Source organism: Condylura cristata, unplaced genomic scaffold (assembly GCF_000260355.1).
Source record: "Condylura cristata isolate star-nosed mole 26May11 unplaced genomic scaffold, ConCri1.0 scaffold00020, whole genome shotgun sequence".
NCBI lineage: Eukaryota > Metazoa > Chordata > Mammalia > Eulipotyphla > Talpidae > Condylura > Condylura cristata.
The window spans coordinates 12,965,997-12,992,237 of NW_004567121.1; the positions used below are offsets into that span (position 1 = coordinate 12,965,997).

Here is a 26,241-nt window from a genome sequence, read left to right on the forward strand (position 1 = left end):
GCAGATTTCATTATATCTGCCTGTTCTACTCCCTGCTCTGTCTGGTGAATCCTCTCACTCCCCCCCACCCCCTGCACCTCTGGCCTGTACCCCAGTTCTATCTGTATAAATAAATCTTTCAAAAAAAAAAAAAACAAAAACGAAAAAGTTACTTTCTAAAGAATAATGGAGCAGACCAGGAATATTTAGGGCATCAACGATAGAGAGAGAATTCACATAACAGACAAGAAAAGAATGAGCTCGTTCTTACTTCTGAGAGTAAAGATGAGAGAATTAGACATAGAGGACTCATTTACTGATAAACTTAGACCTGGGTGAGACCCCTCTCCCCCAAAACTATATTCTTCTAGGTCACAAAAGGGGGAGCATTGACTACTTCTCTTATTGGGAAAAGGGCAGAAGTTTATAACATATTGCTCTCTTCTTCAATTAAGGAGAGGCTAAAGATTTGGGCAAGAACAGAAGCTTCACCTAATCTTTAGTATCCTCAACAGTGTTAACCCAAAATGACCTGCATGCCTTAAGTAACCTGAGATGCACAGAGCCGTGATTGACCTCTAGTTCTCATACCAAGGTGCCAAGAGGCCCACCTGGTTCTTTTCAGGGAACTGACCTCACAACAAAATAGCAATTGCTCCCCTATGCTAACCAAACTTCCTTCAGAAACTTCAACTATTTCTCTCAAATCTGTCTTATAGTCTATGGGAGTCAGTATGACCTGAAGGTACTTTATTCAACTTTTAGCTGTGAAAATAATAGAAGTTGTCAAATTTATTTCAATTTATCTATTGCTTACTAACAAAATATTAGTATCTCCCTCACACTGAAAATGCTCAAATTATTTTTGTGTTGCAAAATAAGAAGTCAGGATTCCAAGGACCTTTTTTCCTTAACCCTCACCCCCATCCAGCCCAGCCCATCCCCAGCACAGACCCTAGACAATCTGGTCTGCTTTCTGTCACTACAGATTTTATGTCTCCTTCTTAAGATTGAATTTAATGGAATCACACAGTGTGTATTCTTTTAAGACAGGCTTCACTTACATTGTTAGAAATAGAAGCAGTTTCTTTTGATTTCTGAGAAATAAATATTAGTAGAAATAAATATTTAGTAGAAACTCACCATGTGTTTAATTACCTACTGATGGACATTTTAGTAGTTTAAAATTTGGAGCTATGAACATTCATAAACAAATCTCTTTTAATTTTTTCTGGGTAAATACCTAAGGCTAAAGGGTATGAGTTAAAATGTGTCTGTCCTCTCCCCCAAATGTGTATCTTGAAGCCCTCTGAATTACTTTATAATGTGCAGTATGATTAGTCTCGTCAGAAGAGCAACATTGTCTATACAAAAGATGCCATCGATCTCAAAGAATAAAGGAAAAGTATTAAGAGGGCGTTGCTTTCTGTAAGCCAGGTAGGCAGACCTCAGAAGTAACCAAACTTGCCAATATATTGATCTTGACTTCCAGCTTCCAAAACAGAGAAAATAAAGTTTTTAAAAAGATTTACTTATGCATACAGGTGCGTTAGTGCAGGCGGTGAGAAGATTCACCAGAGACAGAGAGGGGAGCAGAACAGACAGATCTATTGAAATAACACTGCTGAGGGGAGCAGTGGGACAGACAGAAGTCTGCTGAGTCATGTGGGTCACCTCCCTGGCTGGAGATCAAACTCATATTGCAGTGGCCTGCTGATTGCTTCATAATGCCACATCGTAACCCCTTGTGGCACCAGGGAGGCCCGAAAATAAAATATTTCAACTCATCTAGTCAGGGATATTTTACTGTAGCTAATACTAGCAAGCTAATACACTGGACTATATGGTAAATGCTTTTCTAAGAAATGTTCTTTTAAAGTGGTGGTGCAGTTTTACATTCCTGCCACAAGATCTCCAATTGCTCCACATTTAAGAAAACATAGGTACTGACAATCTCCTTTAGACATTCTATTGGCTATGTAAGAGTATCTCATTGTGATTTTTTTTTTTTTTAAATGGGACCTCTTTTTTTTTTTAATTAATTTATTTATTCATACAGAACTGGGGTACAAGCCAGAGATGTGGAGGGTGAGAGGATTCACCAGGTACAGAGCGGGGAACAGAACAGGCAGATCAACGAAGTACACCGCTCAGGGGAGCAGGGGGCGGGTCAGGAGAGGTCTGCCGTGCCATGTGGTCACCTCCGGGGCAGGCGGGAATCGAACTCATGCGGAAGTGGCTCAAGCTTCTCAGTGCAGTGCTTTAACCCGCTGCGCCACCAGGGAGGGCCCCGTGATTTTTTTTAGTGCATTTTCTTAAAAGACTAATGCTGTTGAGTGTCTTTCCATGGTCTTAATTGCATATGCATGTATCTTTTTTGGCAATAGTTTGTTCAAATCTTTTTTTCTTTATTTGGTTTATCTCCTTATTACTGACTTGTAGGGACTCTATATATTCTAAATACAATCTTTTCACCAGATATCTATATCCATCTGCTTATGTGTGTGTATAAAAATATAGTGTTTCTCCCCAGTAGTCTCCCTTTTCATATTCTTACTGGTATCTTTTTGGAGAGCAAGAATTTTTAATTTTGATGGCCTGTCTAGATCTTTTTCCTCTTAGGGCTTATGCTTTATATCTTGGAAATCTTTGCTTGCTGAAGTCAAAGATTTTCTCTGGGGCCTTCCTAAGGGGTTTAGTCTTGCACTATGAATAATCTGCAGCCACCACAGCATGAGCTTGAACCTGTCTGGGAGCTGGCCCATATGGCACAGCAGACCTCCCCTGCCCCACCTGCTGCTCCCCTCAGCATTGTATCTCAGTCAATCCACCTGTTCTGCTCCCCACTCTGCCTCTGGTAAATCCTCTCGACCCCCCTCACCTCTGGCCTGCACCTAAACTATTTGCCTAAATAAAATAAACCTTTAAAAATATTTCTCCTAAAACACTATTAGCAGCACTCCCTGGTGGCATAACGGGTTAAAGCACAGCACTGAGAAGTTAAGCCACTTCCGCATGAGTTAAATCCCTGCTTGCCCCAGAGGTGATGCCATCCACATGGTGCGGTATACCTCTCCTGACCCGCCCCTGACCAGCCCCCTGCTTCCCTCAGCAGTGTACTTCAGACGATCTGCCTGTTCTGTTCCCCATTCTGTCTCTGTGAAGATTCTGTGAATCTTCTCACCACCCCTGCACCTCTGGCCTGTACCCCAGTTCTGTATTAACAACTAAATAAATCTAAAAAAAAAAAACAAACAAACCACTATTAGCATTAACATTTAGGTCCATGACTAACTATAACATTTTAAATGTGGTGAGAAATGAAGTTCATCCACATGTATGTCTAATTGTTCCAGTGTCTTTGTTAAAAAATTTATCCTTAATCTTTTGAGTTATTTTCTATAGTTTCTTTTCTAACTTCTAGCTTCCTTTTATTAAAATTTCCCAGACTAAAACAAAACAAAACAAAATTTCCCAGACTGGCCCTCCCTGGTGGCGCAGCGGGTTAAAGCACAGCACTGAGAATCTAAAGCTGCTTCCGCATGAGTTCGTTTCAGCCTGCCCCGGAGGTGACCACATGGCGTGGCAGACATCTCCTGACCCGCCTGCTGCTCCCCTCAGCAGTGTACTTCGTCCATCTGCCTGTTCTGCTCCCCACTCTGTCTCTGGTGAAGCCTCTCGCCGCCCCTGAGCTTCTGCCCTGTACCCCAGTTCTGTATGCACAAATAAATAAATCTTTAAAAAAAAAAAATTTCCCAGACTGACTTTTAAATACTTACTGGAGTTAAAATCTTAAAGTTGAGGAAAATCTATAATGGGAATAAATCCACTCACCCAAAAATTTTGTTTACTACATCATGAACAAAACAAGTACTTATAATTTGCCTCAAAATGCATTGGAAAATGCTCCTACTTTTCTAACAATTTGTAAATAAATTTTTGGAACACAAAGTATTTTTTTATAATAGTTTATTTTTACACCATTCTGTCCATTTTTTTTTATCTCAATTGTAATCCCCGTGGATTTCCCATCACCAAGCCACCCATTTGCCATCACCATAGTCCCATGCATTCCCTCCCATTTTTGATCCCATTCCCCACTCCACCTCCACAAAGTGTCTCTCGTATGTCGTTCATTATTCTTATTTTCTGCCTGGTTCATTATACTCCTGCTGTGAGCGAAACCATCCAGTATTTTTCTTTTTCTTTCTGGCTGATCTCACTAAGCATGATCTTTTCCAGCTCCATCCAAGTTGCTGCAAAAGACATGTTTCTTTTTTTTTTTTGGTTGCTGAGTAATATTCCATTGTGTATATGTATCACATCTTTTTAATTCAGTCATCTGCTTTTGGGCAGTTGGGCTACTTCCATGTTTTTCCAATAGTAAATAAAGCAGCAATAAACATGGGGGTGCAGGTATCTTTTTGAATCAACGTTTTTGTGTCTTTTGGGTAGATACCTATGAGTGGGATTGCTGGGTCGTAGGGAAGTGCCATGTTAAACAGTTTGAGGAACCTCCAAACAATTTTCCTTAGTGATTGTACTAGTTTGCATTTCCGCCAGCAGTGCAGGAGAGTTCCTTTTTCTCCACATCCTCGCCAACATTTGTTGTGGAACACAAAATATTCTTAAATGAGTCATATTCTGTATTGAATGTGGCTATTTTAATTTTCAATGGAGGGGTTCTATTTCTCTAATTTTCACAAAGCATAAACTGTTATTCACAAAAATTTAAGTTGCTTTTATAGGTTTTCCAGACTTTTCACATGTTAAGTTGTTGAACATTTTTGGGCATGATTTCCAATGGAAAAAGAAAATTACTATTAAGTTGGTATAAATTCCTGAGGGAAAGAACAAATGTTTTTAAGCCATATTATACTATTTTTCTAAAAATGCATAGTTTTTTTTGCTGTATAGTATTTCGTTACTCTTCATGAAAAAAAAATGATGAATGCAATAGCAAAAATAAAACTATGTCAAAGAACAAATACATGTCTTCCAAATGGCTATGATTTTGTAAAGACTATTTCAAAGAGATGCTTATAAGGAGGGCATAGACAGTGGTAGTAGTTTAAAATCAACATGGCAATTTCCTGACTCATCTCAATCAAACAAGTCTTCCTTTTTCCTGGGGAACCTGTTACAATACCATTTAAATTACCAACACAGAACTTCAAAGGAAGGTAAGGGGAGGACTTACTTAAAGTGAAGATACTGGTTGTATATGATTCCTAATTTTTAAACAAATGTTATTACTGGTACTTAAAAAATAACATTACTGTTTTTAGAAATGATCAATAATTTCACATTCTACTTAATTCTTAGCTGTATTTCAAAATATTTTGTGTATATTGTAAACAGGAAAATCTCAACTCTAGAAAGATAATGTAACACCATTTTTGTTTTCAATGAATAAGAGGACATGTAAAAATCAGAAAAACAAGTCTTTAAAAATTCTCAAATGAAAACATTTTCACCTGCATGATTCCAACTTTGTAATTCTGCAACAGAAAGTCTCTATATGTGAATTTGTGAAGGATGCGCCACCTATGTCTACATTATCCACTCCCAAAGAATAGGAAAACCACAAAAATGCTATAAAACAAAGTTTATTCTGCAATACTTTATCATAATGAACTGCATCTCTTTGGTAAAAATAAACTTTATAAACATTTTAATAATCCGATTAGATACAAAAACTAAGTATTTGTTAAGTTGTTTTTAATATGAGCAAAGACTGGCAACTGAGAAGTTGTTCACTTATGACTTATCTACTGGCAGTCATAACTCAAACTCAGGGCAATTTTTTTATGCTACATTAGAAAAGAGGGTAATTCAAATTTCTTGAATCAGAAAACAATCTTATACTTTCATTTAAAAATAAATAATAGTTACAATGACTTGGCAATTATACATTTTTATACACTATATGGTGGCAACATAATACTTTAAAATTAAGCACTCAGTTTAATAAGAAATGTACAATTTTAAAACAAGTTTTGACAATGGCACTGGCAGTTAGATGCAAAGAATGTGCTTCAAGAAAAACAAATGGCAGGTTTAACATTAAAATACCTTTATCTGTCTTTCAATAAATATTTTGACTTCATCATTAACACATTGAAATAAACTTCCAAAGCTTACACATTTTGAACTAAAAACTAAAATATATGTTTATGCGAAAGCCTCAAAGTTTCTTAATCAAATGCTTTGTTCTTCACAAATGGCTAAGTTACCGTAATACTTAAGACAATGGTCTTTACAGCTTTGTGAAGTTTTCACATCTGTTACTTAAATTGCAGAGAAAGGCCTCCTGGTCTGTCAAGACTTACACATTCTTAACACTTCCTCTTGCCTTGAATTGGCACTAACATATATTTAACTGATAATCTAATATGAACCTTTTACAGAATGCCTCACAGTAGCAAAAGGAAAAAAAAAAAAAACAACTTTAAACTTTACTATATACAAAGGAATCAAAATTAAGTCATGCTGGCCGTAAGGACAGGGAAAAGTTCCAAGTTGGAAAAAAGGAGGTGATCTACCAATAATTATCTTTTCCATGAATACAAGTACAGTTTTCTTTCTCTGAATTTGAAAAGTAAAACATTAACTAATTGAGTAATATATTGCACAAATAAATTTCAAAAATATATATTCAAAAAACACTGATCCTAATTGGGGTACAAAAGATGAAGATTGGGGTGGATCAAAGTTTTACTAAGGATTCATTAAAAACCAGAATGGGTCAAAGTACAATTTATATTTTGATGTAAGGCAAATTGTATGTAAGCTTAAATCCCAGTTTTAAGATATATTGGAACATAATACCTATCTAGGGTTACCAAGTTGTTTTGTTACAATAAACTGTTAAATACAACTTCCAGTTCATAGAACTTAGAATGAATTTCCTTAATTGAGTGGTTATTAGCTATGTTTTTAATCTCAACACACCTGAAGAACGGGGCCATAATATCCATGAAAGTAGTAATAGAGTGCCACAATTAAGAGAATTCTTTCTTCCCCTTCAACATAACTACCTTAATATAATACCAAATAAAAGTGATGCACTAAATTTTGTATATGAATTACATATAAAATATTGTTTAACTTTTTCCTGTTAGCGCTTAATCCAAAAGTCCTTATAGTCTTGCTAGTGATGAATATAATTTAAACTTTTAAATTTATGGGAAGAATACAAGGAGAGAAAACATAGTTTAGAGTTTTGGCTATTTATATTACAACAAAATCATTTTGAGATTCCTACTAGAATTGAGAACTCTCTGCCTCCTTATTCACCTTTACTTATAAAAAGTAATTACATAATAGTCATGAAAAGAGAACATTTGTGGTATAGAATTTCAGTAGAACAATATAAACTGGAACCAGATCATTGAAACACTGTTACTAAGGTCTATGCAGAGGACCATGGCAAATAGCTTAAAAATATTATTATTGTGATCTTTTTGCTGTTTCATACTATGGTAAAAGCAATAATTTTGCTGTTAAATACTCCCTACAGTAAAAGATTCTAACTTGGAGTAGCCATTTCTGTATTACATGTAACACATGAAGAGCAAGAAAATCGAAATACTTCATCCTTCATACTTAAGAAGTTTTTCATTATTTACAAATCAGAAACTATTTCAAAAGCACCAATTTTGATTAATTGTGGCTATCCAGTTTCAATTATAATTAACATGGAACCAAGACAGATTATATTAATGTTGTCCCTAGCTTAAAGTTTGCCAGCTAAAAGACATTTTCATTATGCTTCTCATTTGACAGTTTTGCCCAAATGAATTTTAGAAGTCAAATAAAAATATTTGTCTCTTAAAAAAAAAAAAAAAGCACTGTGGTCATAGGAACAAGTTGAAGGTAACAACCAAAATCATGATCCTGTTTGTATGTGTATACATATATATGTATGTAAAAATAAAATTAACAGAAAAAATTAAAACAAGGTCATTGTCTATGAAAAAGGATGTAGTATGAGATACTATTACATTTTTGGAAAGTTGCTTTCACCATTGTAAAAAATACATATAATGAACAAATTTAGTTTTAATAGTATACCTTATTCTTTATGATATGCATTCTACAAATGATATAAGAAAATGTCTTATTCAGGCATATTTGTTATGAATACTTAAAAATACCATATTCAAATCAATTTTGGAACAGTAATAAAATCTTTTAGCATGGAATGATGGCATATAGTAGGTACTAATTATACTGCCTCCTCAGAATGATAGATTGTGTGAGGTCTAATTTTTATGAACTTTGAAATCTGTGAAGGTATATTGTCAATATAGTTTTTATAAATTTACTTTTGCATACAAATTTAACTAACATAAAACTTGGACTGATATATTTTCTTTAATGACCTACTGTCACTTATAATGATATAAGCATTCAAAATGTTTATTAGATTATACTCAATTCCTATTACAAGTAAAATGCAGTACATTTAACAAGCAAGGGAATGATTCTCTTATTGCAAAATAGTGTGTCATAATGGGTGTTAACTCCATAACATATTATGGCTATATTCTCCTTGGAAAGTTTATATTGAACAAAGACAGCTAGTATCTAAAATTTAAACAATGGTTGCAAAGCAGTTTGGGGAAAAAAACAAAAGGATCCAACAAATGCTATGCAACTGGGAGGTAAAATAGTAATAATAAAGATAACATTGTAATAGGAATTAGAGTATTCTCAGATTAAATTACATTGCAAAATTCCCTTTTCTAAATCTTAGAATTTAGCTGTATTCCCTGCCTCTGTAACCAAATGGAACTTTCTAGGCACCTATGACTTTCCAATATATATTTAACTATGTTGAGGCCTCAACAAGAATAATTAAAAACAAAATTTAAGACAAAATAAAAAATTTAAATCTTATCCTATCGGATTATGTGTCAAGAGAGGCATATATGAGAAATACATCAGGAACAAATTTAGCTAATCAGCAACTAATTACAGGTTGGAAAAGAAAATGAAAAAAATCAGAGCTTTCAATACTTACATTTTGATAGATTAATAAAAGATTTTCCCTACAAGTTTAAGACAAAAGCTGGACACTTTTTTCTATAAAAATTTCCAAACTTTGTGGACACTTATCACAAAAATTATGCTTTTAGGACTTCACATCATATTTATGGTTGGGCATGATCCTAAACAGCAATTTTAAAACAAATAAACAAAATGTTTTGAAAGAAACAAGTTATTAGCATCCCTTCCCACCCTAAAACAAAGGAAGTCCATTATGGCTTTGATATCCCTTGTAAAGAATTAAGTAGAAGAGTATTGCCACACTTTAAATTAATTTCACACTAATAAGTACTTCTATTTTTTCCGCTGCTTCTGGTTTTGTGCCTTTGCAGTACTTATTAGGGAACCCAGACATGTACGAATTCCAGCAAGGTGGAGCAGAGATCCAGCTGCCTCTTTGAGCTCCTCATCAATTTCTTGACATGACCGTTTTTGCATCTTTTTGCCTGGCTGCCCTTTTTCAGAGGCATTTGCACAAGCCTGTGATGCATAGCCACTATCTCCAAGAGGATCATCTTCATATTCAACGTCTGTATCTTCTTCACTATGAAACCCTTCACTACCATCACTTCCCACATGGCTATTCTTTGGGATAAATTCATATACTTCATCCACAGAAGACAAGGAAGATACACTAGACCTGGATGCACAACGCTGTGCTGCCATGCTACTTGCACTGTAATTATGGTCTTCTTTTGGATCAATGCTGGTGACTAATGAATCATTCTCTTGTAATCGCACGGTACTGGGATGATTGAATGCATTGCCATAACTTCTCTTTTTTTGCATTACTGTTTTAAGAGGAAGAGGCTTCTCACCTGTGAAAATGAAACTTCCATCAATAGGTCAAATGCATTCACCAAAAACAAAAAAACAGGTCATTTAAAACAACAATGTCACTTCTGAGTAATAAATGGTTTCTTTTCTTATGCAGACTATATTCTTTCGGTATTAATTTGAAACATTTTAAAACCACTTCATAATATATCTTGACCTTTCTGTAGAAAATATAAAACTTTGAACTGTCTATACCAACTGCCTCAATGTGAATGTACTACAGTTCTGCTAACCGTTTATGTTGTTCTCAATTTTTCACTAACACAAATAAAATTACAATGAAAAACCTTTATGTCTTTTTTCACACAGGCAAATATTTTCTAGGAGACATACCAAGAAAATGATAACTGGTATTTCTAAACTGCCCTCAAAAATGGTTGTATATGAATTACACTACTCAGGACACTACTTAGGTCCCATAGTTACACCTAACATTATCTATCATTTTAATTTTTCTTAATATTGCAAAAAGTAAAATAGTACCTCAATTGTATTTGTTTTGCACTTTCCTAAGTTGCTTATCATTCCAAACATGTGGTGTTCATATATATTTCCTTTTCTAAAATCTACCTACTCATATATTTTAATAGCTTTTCTATTGAGCTGTTTTATTCTTATTTATAAGGTCCTTTTATATACATACTTAGTATTAATCATTTATATGTTATATGTAGTAAAAAAGAAATGTTTTCCCAGTGCTTTGCTTGTGTTACTTTTATTGAAGATATCTTTTGTTGTCAGAACTCCAAAATTCTGAAATTTAATTAAATTTATCCACCTTTTAGGGATTTTGAATTTTGGATTTAAAAAAAAATACACTTTTCACATTGTTGTTCATGTATAAGTTTGTTTTCTCCTTTCAGGTGTAATCCCCATAAAATTATCACCACCAAGACACCCACTGGTCATCACAATAATCTCTTATGCTTTCCTCTCACTCTCTCCTGCTGAATTTTTCAGATGTATAGTTTGCTTGCTAGGTTTCCATGTTTTTTCCTCTGATCTCTTGTTTTATATTACTACTATACTTATGTTACTACTATAAGTGTATACTTATATTGCTACTATAAGTGAAACTATCTATACTTTTCTTTCTCCATCTTATTTTACTGAGAATAAACCCTTCCAGCTCCACCCATGTTGCTGCAAATTGCATGAGTTTAATCCTTTTTGAGTGTTCAATAAATAGTATTCCTGGGTGTACAATCAAATCTTAATTCAATATATACAATCAAATCTTAATCCAACCCTCTGATTTTGGGTATTTAGGCTGTTTCTTAGCTATTGTAAATTGTGCTGTTGGACCATTTTGCTTTCCCACCAGCATACACTTTGGATCCTAAAGACTTTTTTATTCCAAAGTTATAAATATATCTTCCTATATTTTCTTATTTAGCTTTCATTTGTACTTTTAAATCTTCAAGCTAATAGTACATATGCTACTTATTTCTTCGTTTCTCGGTCAATGTAAAAAGACCTATCACAAAGCTAAGTCAGTTACATAAATTAATGGAACCATAATAGAACAAATAAGTAACTTTGTTTATAATAGTTTTACATTCTAAATTACATTTAAAAGGGCACACATAAGAATGCTTTAAAAGGAAGCATTACTGGATTGCTTACATTCTAAAATTCCTTGTTCTATAGAAGTATTTAAAAGCATCATTGCAGTGGCAGCATCAATATCAGATTCTGAAAAAGGAAAGGAATGATAATATTAATTTAGTTCTTTACAGAAGAGAGACTATTTTAAGTATCTGAATGTACCAAAAAATAACCAATATTAAGATTTTGGTATATGATCTCCTACTAAAAATGTTATATTACATTTACTCAAAATGAGACATTCTAGTTTACAATTGATTTTTACTAAAATTGTGGACACCGTTGTGAAAAGTATTATAAAAAGTAAAACTGAAAGGTACCAAGATAAAGTGTCTTGTTTAATACTGAGAGTGTAAAAACCTGAACTTATACAGGCCAAACTTTTAAGTTATGTTTAAAATATTTTACTTTGTGATCTGCAATTATAAAGTACTATGTTAGTTATATGTTTGGAGCTAACACATTCATACACATATGTGATTGATCAGTTTAGATCATGAGTTTATAAAAGTTAAATAATTATTGTCAGGACAAAAGTATTAATGCCTTTATTCATAAGTACATATAAGCCTACAAATACTATAGTTTATATAATACTCAGGAGGTCACATATAATTATGGATAGTTCATTAAAAAAAAAAAACAAAAACAGAACTAAAAGGTTGTGAAATCATAAGGTTCTACTCCAGATAATTATGCTTTTACTAGTATATTTATACTAAAAGTTCCTCTCCTTCATGGTCATCTACTGGTCTTAATGACTTAATCAAATAAAAGTGTAATGAGGGCCCTCCCTGGTGGCACACAGCACGTTAAAGCAAAGCACTAAGAATCTAAAGCCATTTCAGCATGAGTTCAATCCCTGCCCCAGAGGTGACCCTGGTGGGGTGGCAGACCTCTCCTGACCGGCCTGCTGCTCCCATCAGCAGTGTACTTTGTTGATCTGCCTGTTCTACTCCACACTCTGTCTCGGGTGAAGCCCCTGCACCTCTGACCTGTACCCAGATCTGTATGCATAAATAAATAAATCTATAAAAAAAAAAAAGTGTAATGATATGAAATGTTAGAAAACATTTATAAATTTTAGGTTTTAAAGGATTAAGTTTAAAATTACACTCAGATATGAAATCTCCCATTTCTACTTCAAACTAGCAAAGTTTATTTCCTTAAAGTTTTCCATTTTACTTGTGGTCTATCTAATTATAGTTATTTTAAATAACAAAGCCATTAAGAGATTTACTTGTATTCTCCCCACTTGACCATAAACTGTTTACAGGAAATATTATTGTTACTGAGTTTAACAAATAGGCTTGCAAACAAGACAGAAGACAGTTGTGATGAGGAAGCACATAATCTTATTATAGCTCTTTTCTTTTAAATAAAATGTGACCTTATTAAAACAGAATCTCTACATGGACGTCCTCCCAATTAGACTGTCAGCTTCTTTAAGGTTTAAGAACCATGTCCTATCCTCTATATTCCACAATGTTTGGAACAATAGTAGGTCCTTGATAAAAATTTAAAGAATAAGTTTACTACATCTTTGCTCCCCTTTCCTTAGATTTTGATGATTATGACAAAACTAACATTGAGAATTTTCAATGGGTTACATAAGGAGTAAGTTATTACTAACTCATAATCCTCATAACTTTACAAAGTGGATACTGTTAAGTATTTTGCATCTTTAAAAAAAAAAAACAAACAGAAAAAGAGGAGTCTATAGGAATGAAAGAAGATAACATTTGAATCCTGGCTGACTACATTTAGAACGCAGGTCTTCAATTAGTACTCTACCATCATCCCTAACACTTACTAAGCAACCATGATTAGAGTAGAAATTTTACAGATAATACTATAAATTCCCAGTCTGTTATTCATTTCATAAATTAAGGGTTTTATTTACTGACATCATTCTAGGTCATGGGAATATAACAAAAATATAAGAGTAAAATACCTAACCTCTCAAAATACAATGAAATAGTTAAAACATATTATGTTGGGGAGTGAGTGATAAACATTAGAAAAATTAAAAGAAGATAAAGAGATTCAATTTTAAATAGAGGGGTCAGGGAAGATTCAAGGAGAAAGATAATGGCTGAGCAAAGACCTCAGAGAGCTAAGTGAATAAAAGCCATAGAAATATCCAAAGGAACAGCATTTAGAGCAGAAAGAACAGCAAGTGAAAAGAATGTGAATTAATGATTCCCAGTTAACAGCCAAGAGGCTAGCAAAACAAAATTTTTTTCCAATTTTAAAATGAAAACTGACTTCAGTTTGATAAGATTTTAGTTTTCAAACATGTCTTTGAAGAAAAAAAGGTGCTGCCTCTAGACCATATTGCATCTCTGTGTGAACTGGACAAAAGGCAACTCTGCCTTGAGGTGAATGCCTCCCTCTATCAGGCACACAGCTTGAAGACTGAAGTGGTGTGGATTGTATTTCAAGAATCCACTGGTTGTCCCAGCCGGATGTCCTGCACAGGGCACAGGGAGCAAAAGCTGTATCAGAGAGATCCCTGCTTCATAAGACAATTTTTCTTATATTGAAAAAAGGTCCACCTTATTTCCTATTTTATTCATAAAAAAGAAAAAGACAAAAACTGGGGGTAAGAGAGAAAACCTAAAATTAAAACAAATTACAATAAAGATATGAATTCAGGAAATTTACAATCTTTTAAATGAGGTATAGAAAATCCTCTTTTTAATGAGTATTACCCCTAACTTTACTTCTTATAATAATAAACTTCCAAGGAGCTATATTTCTGAAATACAGTACCCTGAAGTTAAAGGAAACCCCTAAGAAGCTTATCCTAACAAGGTAAGAAAACTGCATTTCTCCTCTTATTCTGAACATTTAAAATGATAACAAAATTAGGTGCTGTTTCTATTAACAGTATTCCTCACACATTTGTTTTCTGTAAAGTATTATAGTCAAATTAATTTGAAACCACCCCATAAATTATATGAAACAAAATTTTATTTTATTCATTTAGTTTAGAATTATTGGAAATATAGTTTCCACAATTCCCTGCCAATTAATGCTAAGAAAAGTTTACCACTGAAATATGTTGAAAAATGACCCAAAACACTTGTTTATCAAGAACAGTTGATTATCAATGATTTTCCCAAAGTAGAATCTTGAAACTCATGGAACAAAAATTCTCTGGGTAGACTTTGTAATTTTAATTTGTAGGGTCTAATCTGCTTGGGTATTAAAATTAGAATGAAACCTTATTTGTTTATCACAACTCAAAACATCTCATGTTATTTTCTCAATGATAAATATTTAATCCAATTAAAAGTACTCTGAGTTTTCAAAAAAATATATACTATTAGTTAAATTATGTAATATACCTAATTCATAGATTATTTTATTCCTTTACAAGGTGTTTTGCACATATTTCTAATAGTATTTAAACACTTGTTTCAGCTTAAAGTAATTTGTCATTAACGCCATCTAAATAGTGCTTAAAACAAAAATTTATTTAAAAGTCAAATCATTTCCCTTTTTATCAGGCATAGTTTTGATTGAGTTCAAATAGGCTACTGATTCAAGCAACTTGTTCCAAAAAAATTTCTGTCACAAGTGTTAATTTTTTCTTCCTTACATTTCCGTAGCCTTGATGCCAGGAATTAACGACAATAATGTTTGTTTTCTGATACTCAGTTCATTTGCTTAAGGAATATGAAAACTGTATAAGCCGAATTCAAATGGTTATTGGTTTTCTCCTCTACCTGAAAGCAGAGCATCCCTCCTTGGTAGGATTTCATAGATTATTTTTGGAGTCTGGGAATGCTCAAATACCATGTAATTGTTGCATAATAATGCAATGAAATCATGAAAATTAATGGTAATAGTGTTCCTGTCCTTAAAATAACCCATCAAATAATATGAAGAGGAAAATTCTACATTCAGATAGAGGGTGAAACTTGTATTGTCCAGTAATTTATTAACTATATGAGGATTTGCTGCCTCTATCAAAACTAACATTTACATGGCAGGCTCATAACAAATGAGAAACTGTGGTTCTTTAAAGAATAATTTCTTTAGAGAATAATTTCAATAGTTTAACAATTGTAACCTGCCTGGACTACCAGTTTATTTCCTTTAAACTAAGATACAAATAATGTTAATTTGAACTTAAATTAGCAATCAGCATTTAACATTATCAACTATCTAAATTTTATACCTGCTTGTAGTGTAACTAAAGTATTAATACTAAAATTTACTAAATGGACTGAGTTTCACTTTTGTTTGCTTTGTTCATAGATATATCCTTGGCACTTAGCATAACAATGTGCTCAATTAGTATTTTTAAATGAATAAATTTACTTCAGATAAACACCAAACCAAATGTTGACAATTTTTTTTTTGGTTTGTTTTGTTATCAGAATGAGATTTCTCTGTCTCTTCCAACATTATATAATACTGTAATATACTGGGTTGTCAGACAAGTTATGACACATTTCTTCCATGTTTTTCAAAGAAAAAATATGCCACAACTTTTCTGACAACACAATAGATACTGGCATATAAAAGTCACTGTAAGGTGAACAACAGAGACAACTCTACTATAGGCAAACTGCTATATCTGTTTTGGCTAATAATGGTTTTTGGAGTTCCTAAGTCTAACTTCTATTACTTTTATTTGTCTAACAGTAGCTCTAAAAATAATAATAAAGATAATTCTATGAAATGATAAACTAATTTAATATTGGATTGTAATTATTCACCAAAGTGATCTTTTAAAACACAGAAACTGCTGTTGCCTTATTCTTTAAAGCCCCTCAGCACTTTCCCAATACCTGATACCTGGTAGGCTCTGAAACAGTTCTAGACCATTTACTAGTAAAGAGAAAGTTAACTTCCCCAAACTTTGGTTCTTTATTTGTAAGAGAATGATACTTCCTTAAAGAGCTATAAGGATTAAAGAAGATACTGTAACAAAGCACCATAGTAAGAATTCAATGCTAACTAATGTTAATAGTTAAGGAAGTTCAAACTTATTATGCTAGATAAGCTCTCCTTGATTAGGCAAATTTCTGCTTAAGACTTCTCTATTGCCTAATCCTTTTTAAATGATCACATTTACAGCACCTTACCAAGGCCACCAGGCATTCTTCCATACTCTTAAGCTTCAGTCATACTTATCAACCTACAGTTGACAGCAATTATCTTCTACCAAACCATTACCTTTGGTGGTTAAGTGTCCCCCCAACTTTTAAGGCCAAATTTAAGCATAATTTGGCTTCTCTAAGAGAACTTTCCTCACCTACATACCTCTAAACTTAATTTGCCTCTCATTTCCTTTTTCTTCAGCGTACTCTGCATAATTCTGGTCAACCGTCTACTGTACATACCTTCTACTGTTGTTCTGAAAGCAGGACTGGGGCCTCTTTCATCTCTGCATATCCCAAAGCATTTACTACAACTCCTAGCACTCTCTAGGAACTCAACGAAGATATAGCTAACTATTTTATTTAGTGTTTTTTCAAACTTTTCCCTAGAAACGATATTGAGAAAAGAAACAAATTTCCTCAGAAGTCTATGAATACCTCTAAACAACCTACTCAAACAAATTTTCTTAAGTTTATGCATTTTTCTTAAAACTCATGAGAATTTTGTATTCTATTCCAGGACAGAGCTGCATGCTTCATATATATATATATATATATAGTTTATTTTTACATCATTTTGTGCCTTTTTCCATCTCACTTGTAATCCCCGTGGGCTTCCTATCACCATATCACCCGTGTGCCATCGCCACAGTCCAGTGTACTACTTTGCTCCCCTCCCCCCCCATTTTTGACCCCATTCTCTACTGCACCCCCAAAAAATGTCTCTGGTATATAGTTGTTCATTAATGCTATTATTTTCCCCCTGGTCCTTTATGTTCCTGCTATGAGTGAAACCATCCAGTATTTTTCTTTTTCTTTCTGGCTTAATCCTAAACATAATCCTTTCATGGAGTTGTGTGTTTTTTAATTCAGAATACCAACCAATCATCCCAGTCCAATTAGTTATTACAAGGGGAACAGACCTAAGACTCATGAGTATAAGTGATGTAGGGAAATAAGTTGACAGCAACATTGGAGATATGATGCATAATATACATGCTGCTAAATAAAAGAGAGATAGCTATATTTGTTATAAAAACTGTGGGTAAAACCAACAGGAAGAACTTGTAGAAGTTTTTGTTCCCCAAAGGAATAAGCTGAATTTGAATGAATGGAAAAAGAGTAAGGAGAGATTCTAAATACAGCTTCAAATTCATAGTGAAAATATTCTCAAAATGTGGATTTGAACTGAACATGAAAGACTAAGGATCAGAATCTACTGAGAAAATAAAAAGATAAAGGAAGTTATAGCAATACTTAAAAGTAAAGAAACAGCACATTTACTCACGCAGATAACAGGAAAATAGGTATTTGCCTTGTGCAGTTAGAATGTTATCTGAAGTTGACTCAATCTGCTCAACATCTTTGCAGAGTTCTCTTAAGCCTTTTCACACTATTTCCCTCCCTTATTTTAACAGACCATCATCACCCTGCTTTCTAGGCTCATCTCAGTGTTGTTTGAAAGAGTAAAAATATCTCTTTTTGGCTTTTAGTCTGAGAATTTCTATTTTTAAAGATTGCAGAAATGTCTCTAGGCTCTAAAGCAACAATGCCAGACAACCTTATGTTAACTGACTACTAATCTAGAATATTAACAATATTAACCTTATGTTAACTGACTACTAATCTACAATATTAACAATGAGGGAAAAAAGTACTAATTCAGAAATTTTATATACTTTTAAATATAAACCTATCACCTTCTCAAAGTTTTTTACACTTAAATAAAATCTATAATATACTCTGAACCACACTCTAATCCAGGAATCGGTTCTATAAAGGGTAAGATAACTATTTTAGTTTTCTTGGTCAAAGTTACACTACAGAGGTCTCTGTTACAGCAGCTTAACTCTCCTGTTACATGCCTCAAAGTATTTTTGTGTTTTCAACTATTTACAAATATAAAGCTTGCTAACTCATACAAAAACAAGTGGCCTATGATACAGATATATTGAAACAATATGATATATATATCGATAATATAAGACAGACTTGGAAACTCATGATCTTACTAAGAAGTATTTCTCTATTCTCAAGGAAAAAATACACATGTGAAGAAAATAAAAGAGCATATACAATAAGCCCAGTTTTAGGGAAAATGTGTGTGTGCGCACGTGCGTGCATGCATATGCAGAAACCTATCTATTCATCTACTTGTGTATAAAGTATAAAAAGGACCAAACCAATTATATCAAAATGACAATGGTAGAATAAAGGCCAAGTTTTAGTCTTTTATAAATGCTTTTATTTTCCAAATATACAATAAATATATAATACTTCTATAATTAGAAAAAAATACAAAATTCTGACTTTAGACCTGAGTTTTATGACTTAAAATATGGATCTTAATACATACCTTTGAGGTTTCGCACCTGGTTCTGCTTAAGTACAGAGCTTAAGTAATGTGGAGATAAAGAGCCACTGAAAAAAGAAAGGGGTAAGACAAATATGTTTGCCTTCTCACAGAACTTAGTCACAAGACCAACTGATTTGTACAATAAAAACAAACTATTTTCACCTTGTTTTCTTTGCTAATATTATTATACATAGGGAGAATGTGCCAAAGCAGAAAAGAGCTTAGGATCTAAGATTAAATCATTACTATTTGGATATTTTTAGGCAAAATAATTAAACTTTTAATTATTTAAAACGGGAATAATTTGACATAGGGTTGCTGTAATGAAATAACAGTGCATTTAAAATGCATGGAGCACTAGCTAATACACCTACTATTTGATTTTGTACTGGATGCTTAAATTTGATGGGATATTAATATAGGTGTTACCACCTATATGAAAGCCTCTATCAAGACAACTGTTTGAGGATGATGGTATGGTAGTGATGAAAAACACGTAAATTCTTAATATTATCAATAAGCATTGATATCAAATTGAACTTCACATGTTCATGAAAAGAGATCAGCAGGAACTTTTTTAACTTCAAATATTAAAAAAAATGGAACCAACCATTTCAGTTCTTTGGTATTTGTATTAGATTAAAAAAATCTTGCTTTGCTAACTAAATTAAAAATCTATTTCCTAATCACAGCTTTACAGTCTTTATCTTTCTTTTTTTCAGATTTGCCAATTATGATATGAAAGGGCTACATAAAGGGATGTCAGATGGAACTGTTTATTTGCCAAATAATGAAAAAGGAAAAAATGTTTTAAAAAACATTAAGGTGGTGTTTTAAAGTCTAAGATTAAAATCTCTGTGTAGTCATTTTATCTGTTTTCAAGCCATAAAACCCTCTTTATTTAAAATCTAAACATATGATAAAGAAAACAAATATAAACACGAAACCCTGACATGTCAAAGGCACAGCTGTGCATTTCTAATGGTGTACTTAAAAAGTGTCAATTCTCTTTTAATCTTCAACTGAGAATTACATACTCAAATGCTTATGTGGCCAACAGCAGAACTTAACAGTTCCTGTTGTTATTATTTTTTACTGGAATACCTCCTAATTTTCCTCTGTATTTCAGCTTACAACCACTCCTCTAAAAGTTACCTTGTAATACTTTAAAGAAATTAACCACTATATGAAGTGTTGGTTATTGTCACAGCTGGGAGTTCATGACACTCTTCTTCTACTTTTAAATATTCTTGAAAATTTCCAATTATGTTATTTAAAAAGCTTCTGAAATTTTTCAAAAAGCAAATTACTCACAGATTAACCCTAAAAGTACCTTTAGAAAATATGGCATTTTCAGCTTGAATATATATATATAGTCAATTTTTTAAAAATTTTGATAACTTTTTTAGGAAAAGGAAGTAAAATCAAATTAAAGAGGTCATATCATTTATATTAACAGATTTGACTGAAAATGAGAAAGCTATACAGATCAATAGGAATCAGAGCTTGAAAGTAAAACCTGAGAAAATACATTATAATCATACCATCAAAACAAAGTAAATTTTAAAAAGCTATAGTGTTACTTTACTCATCAAACATTTTATTTGGTTTGACTACATTTTTCAGAATTTATGTTCTATCAAATTCTTGTTTCCTAATAAAAAGTAAGACTATAAATAAAAAGGCCTTAGGCTAATGTCTAACCCATTAATACGCCTATGCAATAAAGAAACAAATTAATTCTAATAGCTTTGTTAAAAAGTTTCTCCATCTCAACAATGAAATCTTATAAATCACTACTGATACTTATATAGATGATCCTATACCTTTGTGGAGATGCAGTAGGGGTGTAAAATGTTAAAGCTGAGGAAAAAGGTTGCTTCTTCAGTGCCTGCATAAGATTGGGTTTATACTCTGGATCAACACACCATAAGGAACCTTTTCCATTAACCTAGAATAAAATATGCAAGAATTAATAATCTAGAACTTTAAGAAATATGGTACCTAAATGTTCCAATAAATGAGGGGGAAAAAAACCCTATGGTATATTTTGAATACAATGCAAAGGATGAAGTAAACTTGCTACCCATGCATTATATGATGAAAAATCTTGAAGACTGCCTGGGTTCAAATCTCCAGCTCTTCCAAAGTTAACTAACTTCTATCTACCTGGGCCATTATTCCTCATTGTGAGGTAGAGACAGTAATAGTACCTACTTCATAGATTTTAAATGGATTAAGTGCAATGCACTCTGTACAGTATCTGACACATTCAAACCACGAAACTATACAATTCCAGGATATCATAACCTGTAAGAATGGTATTATTCTAAGTTGTGCAGTCAATAGCATGAAGAACAGCACAAGGTAACCTCAACATGCTAAAAAGTCAAAAACATTAGTCATTACTATTATTACTACAGAAAACCCAGTAATAAAAGGGAAAATTAAAAATTCTATGCAGCATCATTTCCCTAGAAGTGATAAACAATGATATATAAAAAAAATTTTTATGTATTAATGGTATTTTACGTTCCCATTTAGAATTGACTTAAATTTAAAAAGCATACTATTTAAAGACCTTCATAGCAAAAGCCTCAAAGTAGTAAGACAATAACTGAGGTATGAAAATGATGACTGCAAAAGATCAAAAAGGGAAAGTAACATTAATCTTCCTCAAGATTGCAAAGTTAACAATAAAGAGGAACTTCTAGCTAATATGGCAATAAACACACAAGCCAAGATTCCACTGAAATAATCAACAGAATCTAAAAATGAAAGTATCTGTATCAGGCTCTCCCGGTGGCGCAACGGGTTAAAGCGTAGCACTAAGAAGCTAGCCTCAACCACTTCAGTGTGAGTTCGAGCCCTGGTCAAGGAGGTGACCCACATGGCATGGCAGACCTCTCCAGTCTCACCTGCTGCTCCCCTCAGCAGTATACTTGGTCAATCTGCCTGTTGTGCTCCCCACTCTGTCTCTGGTGCATCCTCTCACTCCTGCCCCTTAACCCCCCATACTTCTGGCCTGTACTCCAGGTCTATATGCATAAATAAATAACTCTTAAAAAAAAAAAAGGATTTGTATCATTACTGGAATCTAGAGAAACCACAAACAATACTACCTGTTAAAATGCAAATGCAATAGGTCTGCACGAAGGAATTCTTGGATTCACATTTTCCCTCATATGTAGTAGTAGCTTAAAGACAACTAAAATAACCTTACTAATATTATGTAACACACAGAGGAAAGATCTTCAAATAGATTTTTAAAATGCTATGTATTTTATTTCCCTTCTGCTGCATTACTAGCAGATTAAGAGATCTAAACAATTTTACAACTAAACCTGTTTTATGTGGTTTCCCAAAGTTACTGGACACAGCTCTTCTTTCCCTGAAGTAACATTTGGAGGAGTTAGTGTTCTGTGGAACATCTAGGAATTCTATAATGAATTCTTGTAGAATATACTTTCCAAATGGTAATTGGAAAAAATGGCAAACACGGATTAGGCAAAGAAAAAAAAAATAAAACCCCTCTAAAAACTGTCAATTTTAGGGAGCCCCCTGCAGTGGTCTAGGAGTTAATTAAGTCTCAGCACTATCACTGCTACATAGGATCCCCAGTTTGGGGTTAAGCAACTTATTGTGCAGGAGACCTCTTGTCTCACCTGCTGCTCCTCTTAGTAGTGTATTTCAGTAAATCCACTTGTTCTGCTCCCCATTCTGTCTCAGGCGAATTTTTTCATCCCCCATACCTCTGGACTACACCCTAGTTTTTCTATGCCAAAAAAGGTCAATTATAGGCTGTAATGCAAAAACAAAAATATTAGTAATCTCAACAATAACCAAATTCTCTGAGCACTTAAAAATTTATAAACAGGCCCTCACTGGTGGTACAAGGGGTTAAAGCATAGCATTATGAAGCTATCTGCAGCCACTGCAGCACGAGTTCAATCCCTGACCACGGAAGTGACCCCACATGGCTCAGCAGATCTCTCCTGTCTTGCCTACTGTTCCTGTTAGCAGTATATTTCAGTAGATTTGCCTGTTCTGCTCCCCAGTCTGTCTCTGGTGAGTCCTCTGGCCTGTATTCCAGTTCTTGTATGCAGAAATAAATGTTTAAAAACATTTATAAACACTTTTACTAAAAAGCTATCCAAATCACAATTAGAAGGTATCTAGAAATGAAGGGTATATAAAAACTGAACATGTGGGCCCTTAGTTGTGCTATGCGTTAAGGCGCAGCACTGCAAGCTAGCACCAGCTGCTTCAGTGTGATTTTGATCCTCAGCCTCGGAGGTGATCCACATGGCTCCTGACCTGCCCCCTGCTCTTCTCAGCAGTGTTACTTCATTGATCAGCCTGTTCTGTTACCTGCTCTGTCTCTGGTGAATCCTCTTACCACCCCTGCACCTCTGGCCTGTATCCCAGTTCTGTATGCATAAATAAATAAATCTTAAAAAAAATAAAAAAAAAGGGAAAAAAAGCTAAACATGTAAGCCAAAGCTCTACATTAAGGCAAATTTATATACTTGCCCCATTCTTCAACCAGACTTAAAACATCTAAAATAAGCTCTAGTGTGAGGAAAAGTATGGCAATAGTGTACAAAGCCGTTTTTAACATCTTGGCAACTTAAGTGTATAGGAGAGAAAAACTACGAGTGTTGTATCACTCTGTAATACAGAAAGAAACCATACGATTAAGGGAAACTTTTTTTTCTGGTTTTCAGCAGCAGATTATATGAACCACAATAACAAGTATTTGAAATTTTGACTCCTCCCCTCAACTCCCCACTCAAGCCCAAGGAAGTTTAAGTTTTATTAATGTATTTTTGAATTAAGTGACAAAGCTTCTTAAATTAGATGTTCACTTGGCCCAATCAATACATGTAGTTGATGACAGAGAAAACTGTAAAATGTTAGCAACACAAAATCTGTCCCCAAATCTATTCAGTTTCATACAAAAAGTTTCATGAAAATACTTTTCATATATTGACTAAGACAATTTTAATAATTCTAGTCATAATTCTATCTTGTTACTACTGAGATTACACCTCTTACGTTCAAGTCTACCTTCTGAATTCTATTGTGGAAGAATTGCAAACTGTTGATCACAGAATTGCTATTTCCTTGAAATGGCAAATTGGAACACATAGTTTCAGGGCATATCTTGAATAAGGTCTCCAAATAACAGTCTGGTTTGTGTTGCTATGTCAATACTTCCTTTTAACTGGTTCTGTTCACAAATGAACAGTAAAATTAGATGAAACTGTATTTGATAATCTAAGTTTTAGCGTCTACAGCAAAAAAGAATCTCTCATTTAAACTTTACCTTTTATTATTGTGCATAGATTACAGAACCCAATAGCTTTAGAATTTAAGTATTATTTTATACTCAATTTGCCTACAACAAGGTAAATGTCTGTGCAACAGAAACAGGAAATATGCACTCTCATGTGTTATTTTGTATTTTGGAACTTTTAGGTTTCTAGATTTACTTGGTAGAGAATCACTGGAGGTTATGCAGAAGTAAAGAACATCTTAAGAGCTAAATTTTAAGAGTTACTTTAATGCAAGTTGAGAAGACCAGTGAGTGAGGAGACAATAATCACTATTCCTGAAAGGTTTTTTAGTACTTTCCCTATACATTTTTATAGTTTCTCCCCTTTGACTTACAGTGGCTTTTAACACCACTGAGTTAAAAGAACAAAGTAATGAAAACGTGCATTCAAAACTCTTGCTTACAGCATAAACTTTTTTTTATATTAGTTTACTTTTACATATTTTTGTGCATTTTTCCATCTCAGTTGACAGCATAAACTTTTATTAATCATAGGCATGACTTCTTTTTCTGGAATTTGGCTATTGAAGGAGGTCACTTACGCAAGCAAAAGCACAGATCAAAATTGTATTAATTAAGCATTCTCAATTTAGACATCCGAACTAAAATTTCACAGTATATTTTAGTTGGACATTATAAGAAATTAGAGAAGTAGTTACTAGGTTGCAGGTTAATGTTTAAAATAAAAATTAGACCAAAGCAAATTAAAAATAAACATCTAACTCTTGTAAAACTTAAAATATTGAGGCAGACAAATACTAAGATAAATTCTGTTTTTAGAGTACTAATTGTTGTACACAGAGAAAAATCTATTGAGGCAGACAAATACTAAGATAAATTCTGTTTTTAGAGTACTAATTGTACACAGAGAAAAATCTAATCATCAGTTATACCAATATGCTGGGCATCAATACCACTTTATAGCTTGACCGAGACTTTGCCATCATGTTTTCTTTTTTGAGATTATCATCTCTAGATAAGTTATTCATCAGAAAAGTGCTATCAAAGCCACCAAATTCCATGTCAACATTTAATGGAAGACTATCTTACTTGCTCCCACAGATTGGAAGAGAAATGCTATCATTTTGAGGCACTGACTCAAGAATTTCATCAATTAAAGAAAAAAATTTGCAAGGTTCTGAATCCTACTACTTTGTCAAAATTTCAGATAATTAAGCATAGTTGTCCAGACACTAATTTCTGTTATGAGCATCACTAGTTCCTTCCTATCTTGTCATGGTGAGTTTGCTAACTTTTGTTTCCAATAATACAATTTCTGCACGTATCCACATATTCTTTGTTACCTTTCTTTATCTTTCTCAAAATCCTCTTGTACTCAGACTTTATTCTTTCTCCTTCAGTAATTCTCACTTCCTTCATCCCTTTCTTTCTCTAAGCATCCTGATTACTTACATAAATAATGCGCATGTTTAAGAATTATTAACCAATTACTTCTGATCACTATCATAAATCATAATACACAGGGCACATTATTTGGCAACTGTGATTTTTCATCTCTTTGCATGTAATAATGAAAGTTACTCTAGAGGAGGAATCAAAATATGATCCACTAGATCAAAGGATATGCACATTTCTAATTTTAATAATTTCTGCTAAGTTGCCCTCAAGAACAGTAATACTAATTTAACTTTCTTATCAATGAACTACTGATACTGATTTATTTCCCTATAGTCTCATCTAATTTGGTATTATTATCAAGCACTTAAAATCTTTTTGCATTTTGATGAGTGAAAACCAGTTTTTTGTTTTTAATTTATAGCTCCCTCATTATTAGTGAGCATCTTTTCATTTTTTTTGGGTAGGGGCTATATATATATATATATATATATATATATTCTCCTCTGTGAACTCCCTGTTCATGTTCTTGTTCATTTTTCTGCTAGGTTTTCTTTCACTATTGAATTGTGTAAGTTTCTTGCACAGTGGTGTGC

The 26,241-nt window shown here is 33.3% G+C and overlaps 1 protein-coding gene across 3 annotated transcripts in view; it reads right to left on the minus strand.

Annotated features, from left to right (window-relative positions):
- Window positions 1–5,907: 5,907 nt before the first annotated feature.
- FOXN2 (forkhead box N2) overlaps window positions 5,908–26,241 on the minus strand; it is a 48,911-nt gene continuing 28,577 nt past the window's right edge. For all 3 annotated transcript variants that reach the window (XM_012727313.1, XM_004686218.2, XM_012727314.1), the window contains 4 exons: window positions 20,778–20,902; window positions 18,952–19,016; window positions 11,497–11,565; window positions 5,908–9,851 (listed from right to left, as the gene is read on the minus strand). In XM_012727313.1, coding sequence (XP_012582767.1) covers window positions 9,328–9,851; window positions 11,497–11,565; window positions 18,952–19,016; window positions 20,778–20,902 — 783 coding nt within the window. In that variant the 3' untranslated portion in view covers window positions 5,908–9,327. The remainder of the gene's footprint in view (window positions 9,852–11,496; window positions 11,566–18,951; window positions 19,017–20,777; window positions 20,903–26,241) is intronic.